A 27,883-nucleotide genomic window follows, 5' to 3' on the forward strand; every position below is an offset into this window, starting at 1 on the left:
CTCTTCCCACTTGCTATCTCTAGCACCAACACACCTATTCTTCAACTCATTGAAATCCTCTGTTTCTCTTCATGTGTAACCTCATTCTTCAACTCACTGAGTCCTTGTCTAGAATGTTTTGAGAGCCTTTTCACAGCTATTTCTTGTCCATCTTTTAATATACCCTGAAATCCATTAGCCACATATGATGGCCAAAATCCATACTCTTTTGTTTGCAAACGTTCAATATACGACTTGTATCCATAGTCCTGACCCAAATGACATGTGGAAACTGTCAAGCTAACTGTAAGGATATTTGATTTTACCTTAAAGACTGATCCGAAACCACCTTCTCCAAGTTTATTGTTGTTTGAAAAGTTTTTGGTTGCACAAACAACAGCGGCCAAGTCAAATAATGGTCATTCCAGATCTTCCTTTTGGCCGGGCTTCAGTTCTCCTGTGAAGTACGCAGTGAAGTAAATAATGTAGCATGGAACTTAAGCTTAGAAACCAGAGAGGCAACAGCAAATTTTTTTTATAGAACTGAACCAACCAATCTTAGAAAATGGAGGGGCAGAAGAGTACAAAATCAAATAGCTTACCATATTTTTGTTGCTGGTTCTTCCTCACATACAATAATAGCAGGGTTAGGCCCAGGATCAGCAGTCCAGTAGACAACACAGTACTGGTTACTATGATCTTTGTATTGTGTCCTTTCCTTGATCTAGGAATGAAGTATTTGAAAGCAGAAGATTGAGGAGTCAGAAATTCATAAAGAAAAAAATCTTTACTTTTTATAATCCAACGAACAATTAATGCTAGTTTCTGAGACAATTCTAAAGAAATATTTTTCTAATAATGTCAAAAGTTTTCTGGCTCTATCTTGTTTCTAATCATGTCACTGTTGGAAGATTTCTTTCTTCTTTTTTCCTTGGTGGCTTTTATTTTTCTTTCAAACTTTGTTTTAAAAAGCAAGATGATTCCATCCCTAGTTCTGATGAAGCCATTCTTATGTAAATGTCTTGCCCGTTTATATTGGAATATCTTATATCAACCAGATCGCTGAACCACAGCAAGCACCCCCTTCCTCCATCTCGGATATCCAAATTTGAAAAAGCGGTGCAGGAGCAGATGTTCATGCACATCTCTCACATTCCTTGAGGTTCATACTTGTGTTATACCAGGATTGTTCTGTACTTGGCAATTTCACTCCAGAGTACTTCTTAAAGATGTCTCCACTGCAATTCAGTTGGCTCTTTCTCACACAGCTATATGACCAATCCACCAAGTCCCAGTCTTGTTGAAAGTTCAGTATAAATCCCCTCAAGCAGCTACATACTGGGGACTTGTCAATACTACATGCACCATTCGGACCACATATTCCATATTTGTCACAAATATCAGTCGTTGCTATTAGATAAACGACCCAACCTTGGTTTCCATCACCCCCGATGTAGCTCAGCCCAAATCCATCTTGAGTTCACGCCAGCCTGAAAAGAGTTGAGCTGTTGAGAAGCTTATAACCATAATATACTTCATCATCATTATCCAACACAAAATCATATGTTGGATTTAAATTATGCATCCCACTAAATTGGATTCCATTCCATGGTGCAGTAAGATATTTTTTAACAGAACCCTCCCTCAGAATTAATTCATGGTATCCATAAGGACCAAGTTGATATGCATAACGTCCTTGAGAAGGAACCTGGGGGCTTTTCCAGGGTGTAAAATGCCAATTAAAATCTGTGATTTTGTTCCTAACAAGCTTCATGCCTGGTATTAATGTATCACCTGGGTAATCAGAACTCTGCCATAAAATATTATCAGGGTCATTATAACCATTGCCATCTATCACAAGAAGATTTCCGGAATCCAAAAGCTGTGCCACTGGATTCTGTGCAGAACTTGATGTGTTAGAAGACCTGTAGTGTTCTTATGGTTGACAGGGACAAGAATTCCAGGGCTGCTCAACTTGAGTACACCTGATGAACCAGTGAGGGGTGTGTTTCTTTTAGCCTGCACTATATATGGAGAGTCTGACTCTAATTAGAAGATAATTGTATTAATTTGGTAAAGCTTTGTCTGTAACTGTCTCTGACCTTAAAAGATTTCACAGTTAGCAGCATTGCTTGATTAGAAAGTAGAAACCCTACAGTATATAGTTAAGTTGAGTAGCTGGGAAGACAATTAGTAACCTTTCAACACTAAAGTTGAATAGTGGGGAGACGAATTACTAAAGTTTCAAGGACAGATAAATAGGATGAATTTCTCATAAGGGATCCCCTTTCACTGTAGCTTGGAGTAGAATTCCTTTTGACACAATATCAATTATCAATGTAAACACGTTACTGATGCATTATCGACAATATCGATGCACGTCATACCAAATTTAGATGCGTAATTGAATGCAAATAAACATCACTCTCTCCAGTGTGAAATGGAGAAAATTCTCTTCAATCAAAAGTGGGCTTACTTCAAATTTAGTTCAAGAATGATGCTGTCTTGCCTGACAATTGACAATTAGGAGCGTTCCTCTAGTAGAAGAATCTAAATCATTTGTGGTCATCCACTCACTTGGTTAGTCTTCTAGAATCAAATACCAAATCAACTCAAAGGAAGCTGCAATTTTCTGAATTGTATACTTGTTTTAATTCTTCTTATCTTTTTCTCTCTTTCAGTTTTTTTTTTCTCCCTCAAGTTAATACTTAAGTGAGTTGCCAAATGGAGGAAAAAAAAGAGTAGAAGAGATGAACCCCACATTTGACTTTAATGGACAAATGCCCAAGAGAAGTACCAATAAGAGCATCTCCAATTGGGAGGTGCTATCCTATAATTTGACACACATTTCTTATTTTTTTTCAATTCTAACATCATGTCATCTATATCGCAATAGGCTGTTGTAGTTAAATTTTCAAATATCAAGTTGCTCTCTATTTTCCAAAGAAGACTAGAAAACAACTTACCATCTATCTGATGCTGCTTCTTCCAAACATTAGAAAAAACAGAGCTGCACCCAGGAGGAGCCCAGGAGATGACACAATACTGCCTACTGTGATTCTTACTTTCTTCACATTCAATGTGACTATTAAATATAACCCAAGTGGTCTAACCCCCCGGGGCGGAAATTGGGTGTAGCAGGTTTAGCACTGATTGTTGTGTAGTCTTCATGATCTAGGCAGGGAATATATTTGAAAGCAAAAAAGAGTGAGAAGATAGATATTGATAAAGAAAAAAAAAAAATTCTGTAATGTCTATCATTTATTGATCTTAACAGACGAATTTTGAAAGTAGAGTTTGATAATTGTGTCCAAATCCAAAATTATAGAGTAACAACCTTTGGGTTTGATATGTTTTGACCTTACTTTTTGTACATGATCGTGAAGAGATGGATAACTCCCAATTGACTGTTCCATATCCAAAGATGTTTCTTTTTTTCTTGTTTTCTTTAAAATTTGCATTAACACACTGACTTTTGAGATTAAAAATGACTCGATACCTAGTTCTGATGCTGCCATTCTAAAATAAATATCTTGCCCATTTTCAGTGAAATTTCTTACATCAATCAGCTCACTAAACCACAGCAGGCACCCACTTCCTCCATCCCTGGTATCCAAGTTTGCAAACGCTGTGCAGGAGCAGTTCTTCATGCACAACATCTCACATTCCTTGAGCTCCATACTTCTATTAAACCCAGATACATCATTTGCAGTCTGTTTTGTTCACTCTTAAGGTTTGTTTCCCATCCCCCCCTTGGGGGTGGGTGGCTTCCCCATCTTCCATCTTTCTCTCCTCATCTCCCTTTCTCCTTTCCTAGTTTTCTTCCCCTCTTCTATACTCTCCCTAGATTTGCCTGGATTTTGGGTCCTTTTGCCCAGATCTATCTGGATCTTGTCTTTTGTTTGTTTGTTTGTGTGTTTTCTGTTGTAGGTCCTTGGTGACTTTTGTTGTTCATGGATGTGTCTTGCTGTCATTGGGATGGTTGCGTTGTGGTGTTGTCGACCCAGCTTTTCTCTTTGGTTTTCGTTGTGTTTTTTACGCAAGTATTGCAATCCACTGTAGACGCCATGATTTTGTTGCAGCTTTTGGTCCACGCATATGGAATTCGCTCCAATTTAGTGTTTGGAGTTGGAAAAGTGATTGTTGCTAGTTTGTGTGGGATCGGGTTTAGCCTGTGCAAAATAAGAGGTTTAGCCATGTTGGTGCTACGAGTCTCTTTGGTTTGCTAGAGAGGAAGTGGTGCGGTGTCCTTGTTTCTGTGTTTTTTTAGTCTAATAATTCTCAGAAACTCAATAGGAGTTTGCTATTGTATGTATTTCGTGTTCGACTTTTCGATGCAGATTCGTCGTTACTGCCGTTGCGCGGTGGATTTGTATTGTAGGTCTAAGTATAGATAGTTCTTGTCTGCCAAATTGGAGTTTTTAAGTTTTTCTGGCATATGTAATTCTCTCTAGATCAAACCAATTTATCTTTTTGTTTGGTCACTGGAGATGTTGTACTCATATTTGGCATTGCGACTACTCTGTACTTTTTTATGTGTTATCAATAAAATTACTATCGCTTTTTATCAAAAAAAAAAGGTTTGTTTCCCGTTTCAGCTTCCAAGTCTTCAGCTTTCAAGTATATGCTAAATTGAAAGCAAATATATAATATTTGGATATACTCGCCAAATATATTAGAATATTTTAAAAGTATAGCCGTTTGGCTATAGGCTTGAAATAAAAGTATAGCCGCGCGGCTGTACTCTTTAAACAAATTCAAAACGAACACGAAGCTTGCGCTCGCAGAGGACGGAGGTTGAAGTCGAAGTCACAGCCATTTCGCTTCTCTATCAACTCAAGCTTCGATTTGTTTTCTTCGGTTTCGGCTGCTTCGTCCTCCGGGTTTGGCACCGAAAAAAGACCCAACCCGCCTAGGATGCCAGCCCAGCCGCCTAGCGCCCGCCTAGCCGCCAAGCTGCCGCCTAGGCCGATTTTTCGAACACTGCGATTGACTGAAAGTCTGAAACTCGAAATTGAAAAAATTTAGCTGCAAATTTGAGCTTGAGATTGAGATTGGGAAGCCGAAGCAGTGAAGCACAAGTCAAGTCCATAGAAGAAGAGATCATGAGATTCTTAATTCATCTAATTCCATTCCTCTCCCTGTTTCCCGCTTTATTCTCTTCTCTCTTGGCTGTCTCCCAAACCACATGTTCACCTCACCACACCAACGACAACGACGACAATTCCTCCCTTTGCCAACTCTGCCTTATTCTCTTCTCTCTTCGCATTGATGGCCTGGCGCAGAAGAAAAAAATACAAAATTTGCTGATTTGGTGTCTGTCTTTAGTGGAAGGAAATGATGAAGCTATCCTATCATGGAGTTTCTATGGTCTTGCCAATAACAAGGTTCGGTTTTTAGGCCCCAATCTCAAATTCTGACTATTTATTTCTGGTTTGGTTTAGCAATAGATTGATTGGTTTGGTTCTTCTTGCTTGAAACTTGATAAATCTTTATGCATTCGATATTCATCCATTGATGGTTCTTCTTGGTTGAATTGCATTTCTGATATAGATTTTCACATTTGATCATGCCCATTTGTTTGCTGAGAGAAAAAGAAGAAGAAAGATTCGTGTCCTCCTGTTGCATAGGAACCCAAAACCAACCCACCAAAGAACAGAAAAAAAATAAAATTGAAATATTACACCACCTCAAGTGAAAAATCTAATTCATTTAAGCTTTTATATTTGTTCTTGTTTCAGCATCTGTGTTTCAGTTGTGTGAACTCCACCTCGACTCCAAAGAAAAAAATTAAAAAAAATTAGAGGGAGCATTTGCTAACGCATGGGTTGGGAATCTCTTAATTATATTTAATTTTTCAAACTGACTTCGAAAGCCCCAAATTAACACACCAACATGAAATATCGTTTATCAAGCCTCCATTAGTGTAAAAGGACTGTGACTTCATTAGTTGAAAATGCTTTAGAAGAAGTATCGACTTTGAGTTCATTGAGATCCCTTTCACTATAAAAACCCAGGTTTTTGAGGTTGAGGCAATGACCCTTCACCACTCAGCATTACAACTGTAGCTGGCATGCCTGGCCTATCTGCCGGGTTACGCTGCACACTTAAAAGACCTACATGATGAAGATAGAGGAGCCCCCGAGCAATTCCATTAATAATGTCAAAGCTCTTGGGCCAATCTAGCATCATGCTTTTTCTTGTCATTTCTAGTCTTGTGATTCTATGTTTCCACATGTAGGATGAAAGTGAAGTTTTCTTCAGGATCAAAAGAAGTACAAAGCTACAGAAACTGGTTGATGCTTTGTGTACCACCGTTCCCTCGATCCTGAATCATTAATAATTTGGTTTGAGAATGACCACATTCACAAGTAGAAGACTGCTGGGGAGGTAAGACTTCATCAAAACCATTGTATATAATGTTACTTATAAAAATAATTTTATTGTTGCCTAAATGATTTGTTACCTTATGATAGATGATGCCCCTAAACTTATATATTTCTGCTTCTCATGATCAAATCCTTGTTACTTCATGACTTTGTGCAGCATCAAATGGAAGACGGTGATGAAATCAATTAAAAACACAAAACGGGGAGTAAGGAGAAGCTTAAGTAAGGATGATTTCTTTACCAAAAAAAAATAAGGATATTTGTTTGGTGATAGGACAATTACGGCCTTGCTTGCTTTGGTAATTCCTTCTTAGCTTTAGCTTAGCAGATGATGCCAAAGAGTCTCTTGCTTTTGAAAAGGAAAAAAAAAAGGGCCCTACTTGCTTTTCCAAAAAGGAAATACTAGAATTGCTTCCTCGTGATGTAGTTGCCTCTGTATTATTGCTGGACTAGTAACTAGTTTCTTACTTTTTGTTGTTGGAATGCAGAAGGTGTTTGATGAATGAACAATTATCCAACACTCCATCAATTAATTCTCTTGTTTGTTCTTATTATATAGGAAAAGGATTACCACACGATTGTTTTCCCAGGTTTCTTTGTATTCTTTTGAAATTTATGTTTTTTTTTTTCAATCAATTTGGTGTTTAATTAACTTATTGTATACAGATGTAATTATATTAAATCGTTGTTGCAGATGGATGAACAAAGATGGGAGGACTTAGAAATGGACTGCTTGGTCAAAGTGTTGGAGGAAGTGGGAATGGAGTCACTGCTTTTGGATGTCCCTTTTGTGTGCAAGTCATGGTACAAGGCGGCCCTCAATCCTTCATGCTGGCAATCTCTCATTTTCCCAGACAATGAATGTATGGAAGTCTGGCCTTGGGATGTGTCTGAATGTCCGAATTTTCAAAATCTTATGGACAGATTTGCAAGTGAGTATCAAATTGATGGGGATCGTTGCTCTGTCTCCGCTTTTCTAAAGTTTGTTATCAATCGGAGCAGCGGAAACGCTATTGTGCTCAAGCTTCCCAAACGCTGCACAGTAGAGCCTTTGAATTTGCTGCAAATGTGCAAGTTTTCTCATTTTCACTTGTTTAACAAAACAAGTTAATTTTCAGAACCCTCAAGTATACCCAGTTTAATTTTCAAAACCCTCAAGCCTTTGAATGTGCTCAAGCTTCCTCTTCGCCCAAGTTGCCATAGCATCTACTGGAGAGTTTAGGTTGTACATTTGATAGATACCCAAGGGTGGGCATGGAGGAAGAGAGATGTGGCGATTTACATGGAGAAAAAGAGAGTTTTTGGACCTGTGCCATTTATTCTATTAAAATAATAGTAACTTTTGAATAAAAGTATTATTAACATGATAATAATCAATTAGTTGTGAGATTTAATCTCAGCCATTTATAATGTGTTAATTTAATGATCAAGAACTTGTGTAAAAAATATAGTGCCATATATATAGTTCTACATCAATTCAACAGTCCCGATCTCTTGGACCACAAGAGTCCAAGAGATTGTGGTCACCTACCGTTGGATATTAATCCAATGGTTTAAAAAAGTTTCTTAAAAAGAGTGCAAGAGTGAGTGAACCGTTGAATTTACATCCAACGGTGAGTGACCACAAATCTCTTGGACTCCTGTAGTCCAAGAGATCAAGACTGATCAATTCAAAGTGTAATAACTATAGGGTATATACCTGTCGCCTCAAGTAAAGACTTTAAGCTGTAAATTTCACGTTTACAATTTATTGAGTTTTACATAAACGGCCAAGGGATGTAACGTGTGCTTTGGGGATGCCTTCAGTTAGAAGAACACTGATCTTACTTTCAACCCAAGAGAAAAAAGACTATTGATTTTATAATCAATAAAATTCTTTTTTTTTCTTCTTCTTGTTGGCAACATTTCATAAAATTCAAATCATCTCGCAGCAATGTATTTATTAATTTTATTTTCTAAATAAGGACCAAGGTATTAACTTTATATTTTTATTAAGTTTGAATACTAGTGTTATTAGAAATTTAAATTATCAAACATATTATAAAAGTAAAAGAAAAAAATAATTGAGCTTAATCTTTAAAACATCATTTCAAACCAAAACAATAAAATAAAATAATTTAGTTTGGTAATTACTTAAAAGAGAGAAAAGGGCTAATTTAGTTTGGGAATTACCAGAAAATGCCCTTAATTAATGCAAACCTTAAGAATTGAAATTATTTAGGATGCTGCACACGTGAATCCTGAAAACTCAGTTGGTCTCCCTTCTGGTTTTATTCCTGACTCACTGCATGCTTTACCCCTCACTCTTCTGTCTTTGAATAGGTCCCAACGAAATCTTACCTTCGTTCAGTTGAGTGGAACTCCACCCCGGTTTACTCACCACTTCTGCTAGTGCAACCTCTACGATGCAAACTGCAAATTCTGGGACCCACTATGACCCTTTTGATCTCACTTCGATCATTGAAAGGACGACTCCATCCTTAATCAAGAAATTACGCAGATTTTTTCGAAGGCCGTTATGTTCTACTTCCTCCATCTGCAACCCCACCCAAAGTGTGTTTCCTGTCTTAAGTGTAAGGGATGAAGCCATTACAGAGAACAAACACAATACTTACTTAGTGGCTATCTCTGGTGTGGAAGTCAATCGTGCATCAAAACGTCATTGCATTAATTCAACGGTGGGTGCTACGGAACATCCCGCTGATCACAATGAATTGCTTAAGCTGGAATTGCTAAGGGCTTGGGAACTATCTGACAGTTCAAGCTTTGATTGAGCTTACCCAACGTCAGGCTTCCAAGGTGGTGTTTTTATGCTAAACTCGTTGTAATTTCACCAAAATGGAACGTATCAAACTCAGACTAGGTTTTTCTCATGCTTTCAATCCTCCTAGTCATGGTCTCTCTGGAGGTCTTTGTCTTCTTTGGCATGATGATATTGATCTCTTTATTCGCTCTCACTCTTCTAATCATATTGATGCCAAATGTGGTGGCATTGAGAACTCGATTCACTGGCGCCTTACAGGTTTCTACTGTCTTCCTTCTGCTTCTAATGGTCATCTGTCTTGGTCTCTGCTCAATTCCTTTGGCCTTCATTCCAAGCTCCCCTGGTTGTGCTTCGGGGATTTCAATGAAGTTGTTAGCTTACGTGGGAAATGGGGGGGCAACTTGCGAGCCGAGCGCCAAATAGCCAACTTCCGGCAAGCTTTATCTGCCTACAACCTTGTGGATTTGGGTTATGTTGGTAGTGACTTCACTAGGCAAATAACATGGAGGTGGACATCAAATGCTGGCTGCACCATGCAGTTGCTAACCCTCTTTGGACGTCTTTATTGCCTAAGTCCCGGGTTGTTCATTTGGTGCCTTAAATCTGATCACTTGCCCATTATTATTGAGATTCGTAATGCCTCTTCTGTTGCCTCCCCTCACAAAAGGAGATTTCATTTCGAGGAGTTATGGGGCCGTAGTGATGGTTGTGAAGACTCTGTTAGAGAAGGCTGGTCTTGCTCCTTTTCGGGGGGTTCCTCTTTTTCAAGCTTGTGCAAAAATTAAAGCAACTAGATTGGCCTTCCTCTCCTGGAAGAACGGGAAGTTCAATTCCACAAAAATGAAATTGCAAAAGTCCGTGATCAACTGGGTCTGTTATTCAACAAACCGGGTAATGCGCAAATTCAAAATGAGAGAATCTCTCTGATGGAGAGGTTGGATGTGCTCCTCTCTATTGAAGAGACTTACTGGCGTCAATGTTCCCTTGCTTTATGGTTCAAAGACGGTGACCATAACACCCGTTTTTTTCACCAATGCTCCACTAGAACCGTAGGCGCAAAAATACTATCAAGGGGCTTTTGATTCTGCGGGCGTTTGGCAAGACGCCCTTGCTGGGATTGAAGCTACTATTCTCAATTACTTAGGTGATATTTTCCTTTCCCATGGCATTCTCCCTAGTGCTCTATAGAAAACCTTATCTGTTATTTCCCCTTGTGTCCCAGTAGAGATGAACTTATCTCTGATGCAGCCATACTCCCAAGAAGAAATTCGTGAGGCCTTATTCCAAATGCACCCATCCAAATCCCCTCGCCTCGATAGTTGTCCCCACTCTTCTTCCAACAATACTGTCGTATTGTGGGTCTAGATGTGACCTCTGCGGTCATCTCTTTTCTCTCCTCGGGTCGTTTATTGAATGAGGTCAATTTTGACTTTGAATCCCAAGGTCAAGAATTCGGTGAACTTGTCCCAGATGCGCCTTATTAGATTATGTAATGTCATTTACAAAATTGGCAAACAAGTCTTGGCTAATCGTTTAAAGCCATGGTTGTAAAAAATAATCTCCCTTTTTTAGAGTGCTTTTGTTCCTGGTCGTCTCATTTCTAACAACACCCTTGTGGCTTCTGAGATTGGTCATTTTCTCTACAATAAGCGTCTTGAAAAGATGGGTTTTTTGGCCCTCAAGTTGGACCTTAGCAAGGCTTTTGATGGAGTTGAATGGTGGTTTCTTGTAGCGCTTATGTTGCGGCTTGGTTTCTCTCATATGTGGGTCAAACTGATCATGGCTTGTGTTTCTTCTGTTAGTTACTCTTTTCTCATTAATGATGAGCCTCATAGGGGTCTTTTTCCCTCCAGGGGCTTACGTCAGAGGGACCCACTCTCCCCTTATCTCTTCCTTCTATGTGTTGATTGCCTATCTTCTTTGATTGCCCAGCATGATCGTGAAGGAAAGCTCTCTGGTATTGCTATTTGTCGTGGTGCTCTTAAGGTTCACCACATTTTATTTGATGATGACAGTTTCCTTTCTTCTTCTTTTTTTCCAAAGTCGGAAGCAAACTTTAATAAAAGCGGATGGAAACGTTTACATCCATTGCAAGGAAATTAAATAGCCATTGCGGCCAAGTTGGCCCTAACTAAAGCAACCCCCCATTACGAAATGCATAGGCAGCTACTTGGTGAGCCATCTTATTGGTGTGTAAAGGAAAATCACCTGCTGGACTGTTTGCGTCAACATCAGTACATCATAGATGATCCCTTCTGCATCTGCATCAGGTTATCTCTAACCAGAAAGCATCTGAACTACTTGCAAAGAGTCAGATTCAATTTCTATTTTACCATACCCACTTTTAGAGCAGACCTTCAAGGTTTTGCGGATGGCCTCATCCTTCATCATGAAAGCTGAATTTGCCATCATATTGAGGCCATCCTTCATCATCAGAGCTGAACTTGCCATCATATTGCCAATACCACCACCCTGAACCATCCAACCAAAATCATCTCTGATCACCTAGCCAATACCATATTTTCTATTCTATGCCTTCCATGCCGCATCATAATTGGCTTTGATCACTCCTGCTGGTGGCTTTTTCCACCATTCCTAAACCTTGTGCACTTCCTCAGGTGGTCTAGGAAGATCACCAAATTGAGGAGCCAGGCATCAAGCAGCTCCTGACACTCCTGACATTGAGGGAAAAACGTCTGAAGAGTCTCCACAGGATCAACATGTGTCCCTTCAAAAACCCCTTTGTTTCTACTTTTCAAAGTCACCACAATCCCATCACAACCATCCTCAGAGCCTCCGTTTCTCTTTCATATCAACCAAACTGTTTCACCACCTCCTCCTAACAGGCCAGAAAATCCCCCTTGGACCTAGAAGGGAGTGGCAAACCAGAACACTCTTGCATAATCACACTAAAACAATATATGTTCATGTGTCTCATTTTATCGTCCACACCAAGCACAGACATCCTCCACATTGATATGCCTTCGGCATAGATTAGCCTGAACTACAAGAGAATTTACACAGGCCCTCCATAAGAACGATCTTAACTTGTTTGGCATTTTGATCCCCCATATCACTTTTCAGAGCTTCCATTGTGTCTCTTATTTACTACACTCTCCCTCACCTTTTCGCTCAACTTGCCATTCCGCTGTAAATTCAATGCTACCTCATACCCAGACTTGATAGTATAGCTATCATTTTTTGGTAAAATGCCATATCAGTCTAGCTGGATAGTTCCAACGACTAATGGCCATTTCCAGTGTACTTTGTGCCTCTTTTTGGTTAAAACAATCACTGATCACCTCTTGTTTCCAGCGGTGCGTGATCAATAAGTTCATGGACCATCCTAGACAAATTGGGGTGCCTCGTTGTGGTCTTGAAAGACCATGGAATAGGAACCCACCTGTCACAAGACACCCAAATCTTCTCCCCATTACCAACTCTCCATCGTACACCAGACTCCAAAATTCTCCGCCCTTGAATAAGCCCATTCTAGCCCCACGACATGCCTCACCACCCCTGAGTAGACACGAAGACCTTTCCAAAGAAATATTTGTCATGCAAAACCACAGCAAGTAAGGATTCAGGACGGTGCACAACTCTCCATCCCACTTTGGCAAACATAGCAAGATTGAAACCCATTAAGTCTCGAAAACCCATACCACATGCCTTTTTCATGGCACTAAGCTTCTGCCAACTAACCCAATGAGTGCCTTTTTTTTAATCTTTGTTACTCTTCCACCAGTACTTAGCAATGTCTAGTTCAATTTCTTTACATAAACTAACTGGTAATTTAAAGCAAGACATGTCAAAATTCGGCATAGCCATGGCTACCTCCTTAATCATGATATTCTTCCCAACCTGCGATAGAAACTGTTTTGACCAACCGTTGAGTTTCACCCTAATTTTCCTTCGCATCTCATCAAAAACCACTTTTTTCGAAGCCCCAAAGTTTGCATGTAAGCCCAAATATTTACCAAAATCATTGCACTGTTGCACCCCCCAAAGTAGTTTTCAATTCTTGTTGAGTTCTTCGGGGGCAATTGTGGCTAAATAAAATGAAACTTTTCTCTAAATTTATATATTGGCCTGAGCCCTCCTCATAGCATTTCAGAATATGTCTGATACATGCCACCTTTTCCGCTATTGTCTTACAGAACAAGACGGAATCATCTGCAAAGAATAGATGAGTTGTGGGTTCTCTGTTAATCAAGACACTATACGTAACAATTAAGATACATTCCATAATCCAAGAGCAAAATCTGTTCCCAAAGCCAACTTTCCTCATCATAGCCTCCAAAAACACCTATTCCACTCAATCATAAGCCTTGGACATATCCAGTTTCAGGCGATATGACAGTTTTCTGCTCCTTTGATCGCTTTCAATGAGTAAAGAATTTCATGGACAAAATATTGTCAACAATAATCCTGTCCTTAACAAAAACAGACTCATTCAGACTAATTATCTCTGGTAACTCATGTTTCAGTCTATTTGCCAGAATTTTAGAAATAAGGTAAATTACTCAAATGGTCCTCAAACTTATACCCAATTTACATTTTGGTCCCTCAATTAAATTATTCGTTCAAATGGTCCATCAACTCTATATTATTCGCTTCATTGGTCCTACCGTTACATTATATCAATATTTCCATTAAATATGAGGGCAAATTGGTCATTTCGTCCATCAACTCTCTCTCTTTCTCTCTCTCTTCTTCTTCTTCTTCTTCTTCCTCCTAATTTGACGGCTGGCAAGGTTTCTTCTTGTTCTGCTTATGGTTTTCTTCTTCTTCTTCTTCTTCTTCTGTTCTTCCTTGTTTTCTTCAATTTTTTCTAATTTTGTATTTATTTTAACCCTATTTTTATTGGTTAATTATGAAAAGTCATATTTACCCTAAAATTTGGTTAAATCTAACAGAAAATTAGACGGTAGGACCAATGGAGCGAATAATATATAGTTGATGGACCATTTGAACGAATTTAATTGAGGGACCAAAATATAAATCGGGTATAAGTTTGAGGACCATTTGAGTAATTTACCCTATCTTTTGGGTTGCTTATAGAGAAAATCTCCGTAAAACAATTGGTAGCAATATTATTAATCTCATGTTCACCTTCCCTCCAAATCCCACATTGGTCCTCCAATCCATACATTCGGTTCAAACGTCTCCGTGCCATCATTTTTTAGTGAAAGAATTTGGTATTCTTATCCCCTTCCTGTAGCCATTGCACTTGGGATTTGAGATTCCAGTAAATCTCCTCTTCCTTAATTGCAGTAGAAAGTTCACCTTCCATATGTCGAACTTTCGTCCCATCATATAAACATTTTGTTGATATGCGTCATTCAACTACCCCCTTAATTCCTCAATCCGTACTGTCACATCCCGAGATCGGCTCCGCCGTAGCACGATATTGTCCGCTTTGGGCCCCCCTCTTTGCCCGCACGGTTTTGTTTCTGAGAGCTCATGACCAACTTCCCAGTGGGTCACCCATCCTGGGATTGCTCTAGCCCCCAACTCGCTTAACTTCGGAGTTCCTACGACTCCGAAGCCAGTGAGCTCCCAAAAGGCCTCGTGCTAGATGGATGCGGGTATGCACATATAAGGCACATCACCCCCTCTCCGTTGGTTGATGTGGGATCTTACAATCCACCCCCCTCAAGGGCCCGACGTCCTCGTCGGCACACTCGCACCACAAGGCAGAGTGGCTCTGATACCAAATTGTCACATCCCGAGATCGGCTCCGCCGTAGCACGATATTGTCCGCTTTGGGCCCCCCTCTTTGCCCGCACGGTTTTGTTTCTGAGAGCTCATGACCAACTTCCCAGTGGGTCACCCATCCTGGGATTGCTCTAGCCCCCAACTCGCTTAACTTCGGAGTTCCTACGACTCCGAAGCCAGTGAGCTCCCAAAAGGCCTCGTGCTAGATGGATGCGGGTATGCACATATAAGGCACATCACCCCCTCTCCGTTGGTTGATGTGGGATCTTACACGTACTTTCGAGTTTCTCCATTCTCGTCTTCTCCAGTCTAGCAACCACAGTTTCTGGAAACCTGTTCCCCCTGAGAACCATTGAAAACTTTCTACCATCTTTCTGCAATTATGGTACGCCAACCGTTATCTGTGCCCCATCGAGGATCATAAATAAATATGCATGTCCTTTGCCTTAGTAGGGTGACAATTTGCAGGTGCAACAACGCATGGTGAGATCCGGGTATCATATGGTGAGTGATTTTTACATCAGGTTACATCTACAGCCATAGACCAGACACTAGTCCCCGGTTCAGCCGTTCCTGAGTATGGCCATCCATTCTACAGTTCCTCCACTAAAAGGGCGCCCCACAAAACCCAAATCTATAAGATCACAATCTGCCACAAAGCTTCGAAAACTCATTAGACTCTGCTCAGTCCGGGGAATTCCCTATCCCTTCTCCATTGTTGTGAGGATATCATTAATATCACCCATTACTAAGCATGCATCCTAACAACTTTGGATTCGCTCTCTTAGAATACAGAATTGTGTCCTACAAACTTTGTCCTCTGTACTTGCATACACTGTAAAGAATCTCCACTTCCATTTTTTCTCCTCATCTTGAACCACCACCTGAATAAAGAAAGTTGAGTATTTAATTAGAAAACCATATGCGAGTCCTTCCCAGAACATACAAAGACCTTTCCCAGTCTTATGTGGTTCCACAGCATGCCTAAAGTTCATCCCCAATTGTTTTTTCAAATAAACATAATGACTACTTCTGTTCTTGGTTTCCATAAGCACAACTATGTCAGGAGTTTAGAGCTTTACTTGCTCCTTTAGTGTGGATACTGTCTGAGCACTCCCAGTACCCTGACAGTTCCAAACCATTAGTTTCATAGTGATTGTGGAGACCATTTTGGCCGATGTTAGTTGCCATACCAGTTTCACAATCATACACATTCTCCCTGATAGTGTTCCTCAAGTGCAAACCAAGCTCCACCCAATCTTTATTGGCTCCCTACGTACTCGCTTCTCCACCTCTAGGCTTCTTTTTTCCCCACTAGTAGGTTCCCTCTGCTTATGTCGTTGTCCCGTTCATGCAATTATAGCCTCCAAGTTAAAGGGGTCTGATCCTACCATAAAAAAATTAGCTCTCATTTGTTCCTCCTCTATTTGCACTTGTGCTACTTCATGCATCCTCATCATCGATTCTGTGGCCCCACTAAGAGGGGTGTCAAGATCCGCTATTATATTGAGGTCAATCTACACACCATCATTCGTTGAAATCTAGATCTCTCCTTCATCACTTCTCTTCTCTTTCTCAGGATGACCTCTCCCACTAATACTTCTCTGAGTTTCCTCCGCTTCTCCGCTTTCTCTCTTTGTTGCCTAATTAACTCTGCCATACTTCCTCTAGTATGTTGACCCCTATCCAGTGAGGTCCTATGTTTTGAGGGCGATGTGGTTATGTCTTTCACTTCTGTAGTTTCACTACCTGCTGAACTCGGTGTACGTCGCCACTCCTTGTCACTATTCGAAGCCTGATTATGCTAGTTGCCTTCTCCATCTGATCTCCCTTCTCTTCTTCCTGACCATCAATACCTCGTCAGCTATCAGATTAAGTAGGGGATCTTCTCACTCCAAGTTGTAGTCTCCTACCCCTCAAATCCTCCAATGCCTCAAGTCCAAGAAACAGTTGTGTATCTGTGTTCCTTCCTCCGCTGGCTATTTCTTTTTTCTCCTTCGTAGATAAGTTTTCACATGACTGGTTGTACGCCCCAGACAGCCAGAAGCCAAACAATAATCGGGTAAAAACTCATAGTGCTTCTTCCCCAGGAGAAGCCACAAGAGTCCCACACATCAGTAGTTGTCTCACATCAAGATAGATGTGCACATGGGCAAAACAACCAATACATTCTTTTCATGTTGATTTATCCCCTTCTAGCACCTCCCATATTAGATTACTATTCTTGGAAACAGCCGACACCATCATATTCAAAGGCGAAAGGCCATGGATTTGTATCTAGAATACATCCCTAAATAGAGGTGTGCCCTAAATCTTATGGTCCCTTGTTTCCTCAGCAACCAGCACTAAAGAGTCACGAAAAACCCATGGCTCCATATCAAGCACTCTTCTCATGTAATGTAACCCATTAGCATATCAAACGCTCGTTTTGACAACTGTGTCATTATTCAAGATATTTTTTATATTTATTCTCAGGCTTCGGGTGAATTAATTAATTTCCACAATAGCAGTGTTGTTTTTAGTGAAAATGTCCCCACCAATCTGCAGTCTCAGATGGCTTCCTTTTTTGGGGTTGCCCATGTGTCGTTTCACAACAAATACTTGGCTCTTCCTACTTTCATTGGAAGGGGAAACTCTTGCGCGGGGCCGGTCATGAACTCCTCATTGAAGTTGGGGTTCAGTCTCTGCCACTGTACACCATGGAAACCTTTCTCTTGCCTACTCCTCATTGAAGTTGAGGTTCAGTCTCTGCCACTGTACACCATGGAAACCTTTCTCTTGCCCAAGACCTTCTGTTTGGATCTCTAACGTCATTTCACCAAATTTTGGTGAGGTAGTTCGGCTGACTTAAAAAAAATTAAATTGGATGTCTTGGAACAAATTATGTAGGCCTAAATAGGAAGGGGGGATGGGTTTCTGCAACCTCTATGCCTACAACCTTGCTCTCTTCTCAAAGCAAGGTTGGAGATTTATCCACAATTCTGATTCTTTGGCTGGGATCCTCTTCAAGGCTAAATACTTCCCTACTACCTCGTTATGGGATGCAGCGGCTGGTCCTGGTGCCTCCCACTGTTGGCGTAACATTATTAATGCACGGTCTGTGCTTGTTGGTGGTTCTAAATGGCTGATGGGCAATGGTGGCTCCATCAGCGTCTGGAGGGGTCGGTGGCTCCCCGTACCTAACACTTTTAAGGTTATTTCCTTTACCCCTATCTTTTTTGCTGATTTGCATGTACAGGACTTAATCGACGTTGTCAACAGGCTGTGGAACTCCGATATTTTAGCCTTGTTATTCTCTCATGAGGACCAACTTGTTATCAATTCTATCTCATTGAGTCTCAGATTTCCTGCTGACAGTCTTATCTGGCATTATAATGCTAAAGGGTCCTTTACTGTCAAGAGTGCTTACCATGTGGCTTACTTGTCCCTCCAGGATCACTGTTTGACTGCTTCAACTTATGTTGGTGGTTCCAACGGCCACAGTCACCTTTGATCTACCTTGTGGAGGGCAAATGTTCCAAACAAAGTTAAAATTTGCGTGTGGCGTGCTACCTCAAATATTTTGGCCACCCGCTCTAACCTTGTTCGTCGGGGTGTTCAGATTGATCAGCCTTGTTTTCTTTGTAATACTCCTACAAAAACTACTCTTCATACGTTGCGGGATTGCCCTTTTTTGAAGGCGGTGTTGTTTTGCGTCTACTCTGGGTTTGTGCGTTTCTCAACGGGAATTTACTATTAAGGACTGGCTTTGCTCTGTTCTTGATGAGGTGTCTCTTTCTGATTTCAATCTAGTGTTAATGCTTATTTGGGCCATTTGGAAGGAGCGCAACTCCCGCATTTGGGACGATACTCGTGCTGACCCTGCATCTGTCGCTTTGTAGGCTACTAGTTGGCTTCAGGAGTTCCATCGTGTTCATTCGATCCCTCACACACACTGCCCCTACTGCCCGTGAGATGGTTGGCTCCCTCGGAAGGCTAGTTCAAAATTAATGTTGATGGGGCCTTGAACATCGCCCTCGGCCTGGGGTGTGGGTGTGGTGGTTCATGACTGCCGAGGAAATTTCATCTATGCTCACATTTGGAGGTTCCGCCATATCTACCAGGCTGAGCACATTGAACTGCTTGTGGTGTGTGAAGGTTTGAGTCTGGGTTCTTCTCTTGTTAATCTCCAGCTCGCCTTAGAAAGTGACTCTCTCACGACTGTCACCACTATGTTAAGGAAAAAGACTGACTCTTCTTTGCTTGGCCACCTCTACGACGACGCCAAGTTCCTTTTATCTCAGTTTGATGGGGCTATTGTTGCCCATGTTTCTTGCCACTACAATGATGTCTCTCATCGCTTGGCTAAAATCTCTCTCTATTGATGGTTTGGTTGACTGGAATGAGTGGCCCCATGCTATCATCCAGGATGCCCTCTTAAACGATTGTAATCTGCTCTAGTTTCTTCAATGAATTTCGTTCTTTTCAAAACAAAACAAAAAATTGCAATGGGAACAAAAGGTGATGGAATAAATTATAAGGCATGAAAAGCAACAAGAGTAGGGTCTTAATCAGGATGATACAGATGATTATTCACGTGGCCATGGAATATTCTGTTGTCTTGATGGGTGTAGGAGTACAGATGATTATTGTTAATGTTATTAATTCAGATAAGGATAAAATAATAGCAAATGCATAATAAAAATTTTATATCAACTAAAACTTGTTCAGATTAAATACATAGTCAATCTCTTTCTTTTTGGTGCTGTAGTGCTCTGCCTCAATTTGTTTGATTTTGCTATTTTCCCTTTGTGCTTGAAGTAATTCTAATTTAATTTATGGATCCTAGTTATCTAGTATGATATATGATGTTTTGATGCTATTTTGTTTGGTAATAATCTGAACAATTTAGGCATTTGGGTATTGTAAGCATGATTTTGTTTTGGTGTATCTTTGTTTTTGTAACTGAAGACTTGATGGTCTTGAAAAATGCCATTTTACTAGAGTGAAAAAAATTGGGTTGATTAATCTAATAACCAATGTTGTTAATTATGAAAAATAATGAATATATATATATTGTCCACATTGTTGCTTTTTAAAAATACGAAAAGATATTCCATTAAAAAACCATAAAACAGTACATAGTGAGAATCAATATGTTAACCAGCCTCATTAAAATCTGCTCAGAGAAATCACATGGGACAAAATTCCGAGGGAGAAAAGAGTACCACCCATACTTTCGATTAACAAAAGAGTCAAACTCACATGAACTGACAAAGAAGGCCTCCTATGATGAAACAAATTGGTCTGTTGAAATTCAGCATCATAGTTTTGCACATATAAAACTTCTCTTTGCAGGCATTGATTCAAAACTAAAAAGTACTCCGTTCCTTGCATTCCATAATAGCCACAAACCAACACGGGGCACACACAACCACAACCTGTCGACGACCATGAAACCAAAAAATGGAGTATCTAGGACAGCAGATATGCCAAAACACCAGTTTTGTGGGGCAAAATCAAAGGAAAGGTAAACCACACATATCCGAAGTAGATCTGAAAACATCAATCTGCAAATCAGAAACACAAAACCAAACCAAGAAAACAAAGAGGGAGGGGAGGGGCGAGTAGAAGGAGAGGATGAGGAAGGGGGGAAAGGGATTGGAGGGAAGAAGAGGGATGCTGGAATTCCTTAGTCTATAGTATTTTTTCTTCTTTGGAGAGGACCCAAGGACACCATTGTCGACATTGTTGTTACGTAACCATTGTTGATGTAATATACATTTTTGTTATAAGTATTTTTTTTTTCTTTCCTGTGAGTTGTGATTATTTCTATTGATTCTGAAATTGGTACTTAGGTGACAATGGGTAAACTTAAAAGATATTCAGCCAAAAATGCAACAAACTTCACACACTCTAGACCTTGGCCAATTACTCTTATGACTAGTCAACTGTCAGATATGAATTATACCAAACAACAACATACACAGAGCATACCATGATGTACCTGCAGGCCTAGAGAATTACTAGTGACAACCTAGGCACTCATAAGAACCCGTCAATCTAGGCATCCCCTGGGCTAGCAACAATTATGGTGAAAGTGTGTGAAGACAGCATAATCAAGCAAACACCAAACAGAAGATAATGATGACTAGTCAACCACAATTCATACAATGACTAGTCGACCACCAAGAACACAAACCCAGAAAAATTACAAGGATGCAATCAGAAATTGTTCACCCAGAAACCTACCATTGGGAAAAACTGGGGGTCCTCAACCGACCAGGCAATCCACTAAGTAGAAAAAGATTCTTACAAAGGAACACAATCAAGCTCAAGAAAAACCTAGATCTATTTAGGAAGATGAGCTATACCTCCTTTGTGCAATCTTCTTCTCCAACTTAGCAAAGCTTGAAGCTCAAGTCTTCATGGCAATGACAGCTCCTTCTCCAGCTCATTCATCCTATGGCACCAGCTTGCAAGCTCAACTCAAACAGAAACCAAAATTTGGGTTCAAAGGAGAATGACCAATTTCTTCAAGAAACCATACTCTTGAAGAAATCAGTCGTGAATCTGACCTAAATATAAATGAGAGAATGTTTTATGAAGCTAGATGCAAATTCGTATTTCAAATGCAGTTTTTTCAGAAAGAAATCAATTTGGAAAAACTCATAGATGAAATATTGTTCTCTCTTGAGGAAGAAGAACAGAAAGATGGCAAGCCAACCTTTCCTAAAAATCCACACAAAAGAGACGGCTTCTCAAAGAGGAATCGCAAGGCCTTTACAGACAAAAATTCCCTTAGGTCAGAATCCCACGTGGCAGCAAAGAGAGAAAAAAGAATAGGACAAAAAAGTTGGTTATCAAGCTGGAAATCCTACATAGCAAGGATGACTAGTCATACAAGAAACAGATGACTAGTCATCATTTTATGAAAACAGTATAATGCAATGTTATGCAATGCACAATTTACCTTTGCCAATTTGGTTGAACCTCCATAGGAAAGTTATTAGTTAAGAACACCTAGAGAAACTATTCTCAATCTAAACTTGAACTTGATAAATAACAATAGAAATCCTATTACAAAGTTGTCAAGGGAAGCATAAAGAAAAACCCAAAATGCATACATTAACAGATTCTTAGATACATAGATAATGTAAAGATGTTGATGAATCATGAATTAGTTCCAGGTCTTAACTGTTAAAGTGATCTTATAATGGGAAAGTTGGTTTTGACTTCCTCCATATAGAAGGAGGAGCGTGTAGAACTAGTTTTGTCCCTTTGGCACCATATAGAATTAGTTTTGTCCTCTGCCTGCCTCAATTAATTTTGTACCTTTATGAATTAGTTAGAGTACTGAAGTTTTCTTGTTCAACATGGGATGTGGTGGTAATTGTAATTGTGACAGTCTGATAGATCCCACCAATTCATTGTTTGTGGAAGATCTTGATACATATTTTTTTGCTTCTTTGTTTAAACAATGTATATACTTTCATAAAATAAATAATAATTTTATTTTCCATGAAAATCTTGAAAATATTTTATTATTGTTGCTTAAAAGTTACAGATACCGATGGATGTGCTTCTTAGTCTTTGCCCTATTGCCATTCTTCTTGTTCTAGGAGCAAGTGCTTCTCGACGAGCAGACATGGTTAATTCTCTCTAATATGAAAAAGTTAATTTATATTCAGTAATTATGATAGAATAAATAACTTGGCTATCATGTTATTTATAAGCTAGGAATATGGTTATGATCATTGGAAAAAGATTTAGAATTTTAAGTTCATCAAATTAGGATTTGCTGGCTAATACTTGAATCACAAGGACTCGAATCCTTTTTGTGTTTCACTTTATTAATCTAATCAAACTATAAATAGTACTTTCTAAACGCGTTTTTGGTGTCCCATATGGATTCCAAAATAAAATCGAAAGTTATCGGTGCAAATTTTGTTAATAGAAATTAATGTTTTGTGCTTTGATGTCATAACCACGTATGTTCATCTTTTCTGAGAATCATGCATACGTGTGCCCCTTGACATGTACGTAATTTGTTCATATGTGAGGTGAATTTTTACTGCACTTCTTTTTTTCCCGTTATCAAACAACTAAATTGACTGCATTATAAATGAAGCAGCGTATCTATACATAGTTTCAGGTCGACATTATTTGTCTGGCTAAATAGTTGATTGATTGAGGTGTTTTGTCTTTATGCATAACATATTTGTCACTACCTATGAAATCTGGGTTTGTGGATGAAAGCTCCATTCCCAAAAGAATTAAGATTTCTGAGTTTTCCTGTTACAATACCTTATAGTAACAAAAATAAAATAAAAAATAAAAAAATTAGAATACCATATAATTAGTAGAGCCATTTATCTGCGGGGTGTGAAGCCAAGTGAGCAAAAGTAGAACGGAAGGTTCCAGTTTCATTATTTATCAGGTCGACATTTGGTAGTTTACTAGTTTTTCATTACATAATTACTCCTTGTTGTCAAAGTGAAATCTCTCATTATGAATTCAGTGGTAAAGAGCGTTCACACACCCAAAATTGACGTCGGCTTGTAAGTCTCTCTAGTAGAAGGAGAACCTTGATTATGGGATCTATTTTGGCCATATATGGACACGATCAAGATGTTTAAACCTTCTTTGCCTAATAAGAACAAGGGTGTCTCTTTGTTTTGGTGCCTACCTTGCACCCCAAAACAGTGTACGCTGTCTGGACACTTGGGCGTCTTTGAAAATTTAGATTTTTTTTTTTTTCCAGAAAAAGGAAGTCTATAAATACCACCACCTCCATCTACAAGTTAATGCATGTATATTTCAATCAGTTACTTTACTGCCTGAGGGAATTTAGTTCTAAAATGGCTTCTGCATTTGCAACTATTGCTCTTCTTCTCTCCCTTAACCTTGTGTTTTTCACTACAGTGAGTTCAGATCATCACGTTCCTACTCGTTCACCAACACCACCAAAAACCCCAAAACACCCTCCCCTGTCAACCCCAACCTCAACCCTAACACAATCTCCTCTAACCCTAATCCCAACGCCAGAACAACCTCCTTCGACCCTAACCTTGACTCCGACCTTGACCCCAAGCCCAAGCCCAAGCCCTCCTAAAGCCTCTTGCCCTAAGGACACCCTTAAGCTTGGGGTATGTGGCGATTTGTTGAATGACTTGTTGCACCCTGTTTTGGGGACCCTACCAAAGACCCCTTGCTGTAGCCTCATTGTGGGTCTTGCTGATGTTGATGCTGCTGTGTGCCTTTGCACTGCCATTAAAGCCAACGTTTTGGGCATCAATCTTAATGTGCCAGTCTCCTTAAACTTGCTTTTGAAGTACTGTGGTAAGTCTGTCCCAAAAGACTTCCAATGCACCTAGGGGTGCCATGACCTTCTCATCTAGTGCTGCCCTTCCCAAAGCTTTGTTGGAATGAAAAACAGACCACTAATCTTTGGCGTTACTCTGTAATATATTATGCATGTTTCCTTCGAAATGTAGCTGAAATCTAGAGTGTTCTCTCTTAGGAATGTTCATACGTTTCCTTCAAAATAAAAATAAAAATTATGCATGTTTCACTCTTGAGTTGGTGGTTTTTATTAGGACTTGTCCAATATAAATCCCTACATTTTCTATTTCCTAGACATATATCCATCATTATATAAATTTATGTGTAAAACTCAATTTCAAATTTAAATGACCAGTATGATACAAGAGGTCGTAGTATTCCTATATTTTTACATCGTTGCCACCATACTTCATATTTTATTTATAATTTATTTCAAGCATTTCATTAACTGTTATAATTGTAATTAATACTCCCTATTAATAGCATATCATCAATCACTCCATTTCTTTTGGTTGTCATGCCCTCTCACTCGCCCCCTAAAATTGCAAACCCAAAAAAAATAATATGTAAATTACATATCCAATAATGTACCTATGAAAAATATAAGGGGTTCTTAGATCTAGGTCCAAAACGATTAGCTGGTATTGGATTTAGTCCACGTGTTTTTAGTTTTAGATGTAGGTCCTTTGACTTTTTTTTTTCTTTTTTTTTTTTGACTTTTTTTTCTCTTTTTTTTTTTGTCGATTTTACCCTTTGAGGTAAATAAGAAAAACATATTGAAAATCTAAATTTAATGCATAATTTCCTTGAAATTGAATTTTGAATTCTTTCCTTGATAATATTTACCTAATATATACCATTTAATCAATAAAAGACAGACCCACATATTATACCTATGCGATGGATAATAGGACAATATATCTATATCATTACCTATAAGTAAGGTGGAAAAATAAACAAGCAGAATATTAAATTACCTATGACTTAGGTGCATAAAAATATAAGTCGGACAGTATATGCTACCTATATCTCCGGTACATAAAAAAGATAAGTGGTAAAGTGTATGTTACCTATAACTTAGATACATAAACAAAAAGGCAAAAAAGTGTGGTACCTATATCTCATGTATGTAAAAACACAAGTCAATTAATACCTTTTTTTTTTTTTGTTAAAGGAATATGTTACCTATCATTTAGATATATATATATATATATACATATATATATCAAAAAAATGTATTACCTATATCTCAGGTATACTATACTTAAAAGAACAACTATAAAGAACAAAATGACCGAACCTCATTCAAAGTTGAGCATATATTCAACATAAAATAATAATAATAATAATAGAAGAAGAAGAAGAAGAAGAAGAAGAAGTCGATACTATGACTGCATAGCAAATGGATATTAGACCATGCTTTAGCTGTCATTTGTGCTTTGAGATGAACCCAAACTCTGAATCTCCATTATTTTCTCATCTATTTTAACTAGTGTTTGGCTTCCTTTGATTACTAAACTCACTCCATTATTTCTTTCTTATGTCAATGTACAACATTTAAAAATGAAAAAAAAAAAAAAAAGTCTTCCTAATTAGGTGCTTTACTTACCATAAATTTAGTATTTTATTATAAAACCACCATAAAAATTTGCTGCAGTTAATAACTTCATTATTTCTTACGTTTTATATGCTCAAGGGAAAATTGGATAAGGAAAGAAATATAATATTGGCTAATTATCTCATTAAGGTAAGTAATCTAAGATAATGGGCAATATTGGAACAAAAATTAATTTTAAAAATATAAAAATCAAAATATTACATCATATAATATTTAAAGAGTAATGCTATACTTACCACATTTTTATCCCACATTTCTATACCATATGATGTGGCATGTCCATATTATACGCCACATCAATTAAATAAATGAAGTGTATTTTAATAAATAAAATTAGAGAAATGGAAACTAGTATTTTACATGATTTGGTATGTACACATCAGCTGCCACATCATGTGGTATGAAATTGTGGTATAAAAATGTGGTAAGACTAGTATTATTCATATTTAAAAAGGAATGTAATCCTATGTGGCACAAAAGCACATGCACATTTCTATATATGTATATAAGAGAGGAAAACCTCGCCACTAAGTTTTCATCCATCAGAAAAATATCAGAGAACCAAGTCTTAGTTTAGACCTCTGAGTTCATCTTTTCCTTGTTATTTTCTTCTCTTCTTTTATCGTTGCAAAAAATCCAACATGGTATCAGAGCATAGTTCAAGATTTATTTTGCTGGCTGTATGTGTTAGAAAAGAGAGGGACAAAATCCCCACTAGCCATGACAGTTCAAGCAGAAATGGTGTCATTGAGAAAGCTATGAAGAAGGGCAGCAAGAAAGGAGCCAATAAGCTTCATCCTCTGCAAACACCTTGAATAAGAGAAGCTAAAATAATAAGGCATTGAAGAAGAGAACAACTCTCTCATGTTAGAATTTTTTTTTTTCCCAATCAATTGGGTGGTTGGTATTACTAGCATCTTTTCCATTTGCGACTCACAACATTTTAGTTTAACAGATTTAGTCTCATGTCTGCTCCACTGGCAAAAACATCCGAAAGAAATATTCAAAGCCCTGTGGTTGAATATTTGTTTCTTTGCTAATATGCTCTCTCTCTCTCTCTCTCTCTCTCTCTCTCTCTCTCTCTCTCTCTCTCTCTCTCTCTAGCTAGGAATCGTGAAGCTGCTAATGCTACTCTCCTTATATTTTTAAGTAGCGAAATGCTAAAGAAACCCTAATGTATTATTTATCTTGTGTTGGATGATCTTTCCATCATGAAGAAGTCCTTGCAAATCCCAGAAATAAGACCCAACTACATGAGATAGAGACATCTTTTCCTGAGGCCAGGTGATGACATGCCTAATCAATCTATTAGTATTCTAAACTTGGGATTTCTTACCTAATTAATCCCATCAGAATACAATAGCATATACATGAGTACAAATTGTGGTACCCATAAGTGCTTATGACTGTCCATACACAAGGACATGATACAACTTATGGGTGCTTCCCTAAGAGCAACTCGACCCCAAAGGGTAAGGGCAAGGAAAAGGCAAGGCAAGGTTTGACACTATTCACTTGAATAGTGGCAGCCTTGCCTTTTTTGGTTCCACCCCAAAAGGCAAGGGCAAGGGCAAACACTATTCACTTTAATGTATTTTCTATTTTTTAAACTTAAACCATTAATTTTGATAAGGTTCTTAGATAATATTTTCAGTTGCCACGTGTCACTATTTATTATAAACATTTTATAGTAAATTTGGCTTACACCCTTCAAATTCAACTTACCTTACCTGCAACCCTTCACTTTTTGTTCCTATAAATAATACCCAATTTTAATGAGTAAAAACCCATGACTAGGATCCAACTCATTAAGTTACCTTATTAAGCTCAATTTCTGATTTATTATAATTTTTTGATTGCAATTTTAGGGGCTATATGTTAAGGGAATGGCAACGGAAAGAAATGGGGTGATTGATATGCTATTAATAGGAAGTATTAATTACAATTATAGCAGTTAATGAAATGCTTGAAATAAATTATAAATAAAATATGAAGTCTGGTGGCAACGATGTAAAAACATAGGAGTACTATGACTTCTTATATCCTATTGGTCATTTAAATTTGAAATTGGGTTTTACACATAAATTTATG

The 27,883-nt window shown here is 38.6% G+C and overlaps 1 protein-coding gene, 2 long non-coding RNA genes and 1 pseudogene across 4 annotated transcripts; 2 read left to right on the forward strand and 2 right to left on the reverse strand.

Annotated features, from left to right (window-relative positions):
- LOC18787679 lies at positions 42–3,659 on the reverse strand (annotated as a pseudogene).
- On the forward strand, positions 4,778–7,684 carry LOC18787366. Of its 2 annotated transcripts, XR_002270073.1 has the most exons (4): positions 4,778–5,366; positions 6,221–6,369; positions 6,526–6,958; positions 7,063–7,684. It is a non-coding gene; the product is annotated as an uncharacterized LOC18787366 (long non-coding RNA). The 2 variants fall into 2 exon arrangements; XR_002270072.1 differs by having other exon boundaries at positions 6,526–7,684.
- On the reverse strand, positions 20,045–21,957 carry LOC109947583. Its single transcript, XR_002270345.1, has 2 exons — positions 21,204–21,957; positions 20,045–20,385 (listed from the first exon to the last, which is right to left on the reverse strand). It is a non-coding gene; the product is annotated as an uncharacterized LOC109947583 (long non-coding RNA).
- Positions 23,351–24,403, forward strand: LOC18785901 (14 kDa proline-rich protein DC2.15). The gene has a single exon (XM_020557994.1). The coding sequence runs from the start codon at positions 23,637–23,639 to the stop codon at positions 24,204–24,206; it is 570 nt and encodes a 189-aa protein (XP_020413583.1). The 5' UTR covers positions 23,351–23,636; the 3' UTR covers positions 24,207–24,403.

The sequence above is a fragment of the Prunus persica genome, chromosome G2 (assembly GCF_000346465.2).
Source record: "Prunus persica cultivar Lovell chromosome G2, Prunus_persica_NCBIv2, whole genome shotgun sequence".
Taxonomy (NCBI): domain Eukaryota; kingdom Viridiplantae; phylum Streptophyta; class Magnoliopsida; order Rosales; family Rosaceae; genus Prunus; species Prunus persica.

Bases quoted from the DNA above. Each gene is read 5' to 3' on its own strand.
- LOC18785901 (XM_020557994.1), top strand. From the start codon at position 23,637: ATGCATGTATATTTCAATCAGTTACTTTACTGCCTGAGGGAATTTAGT.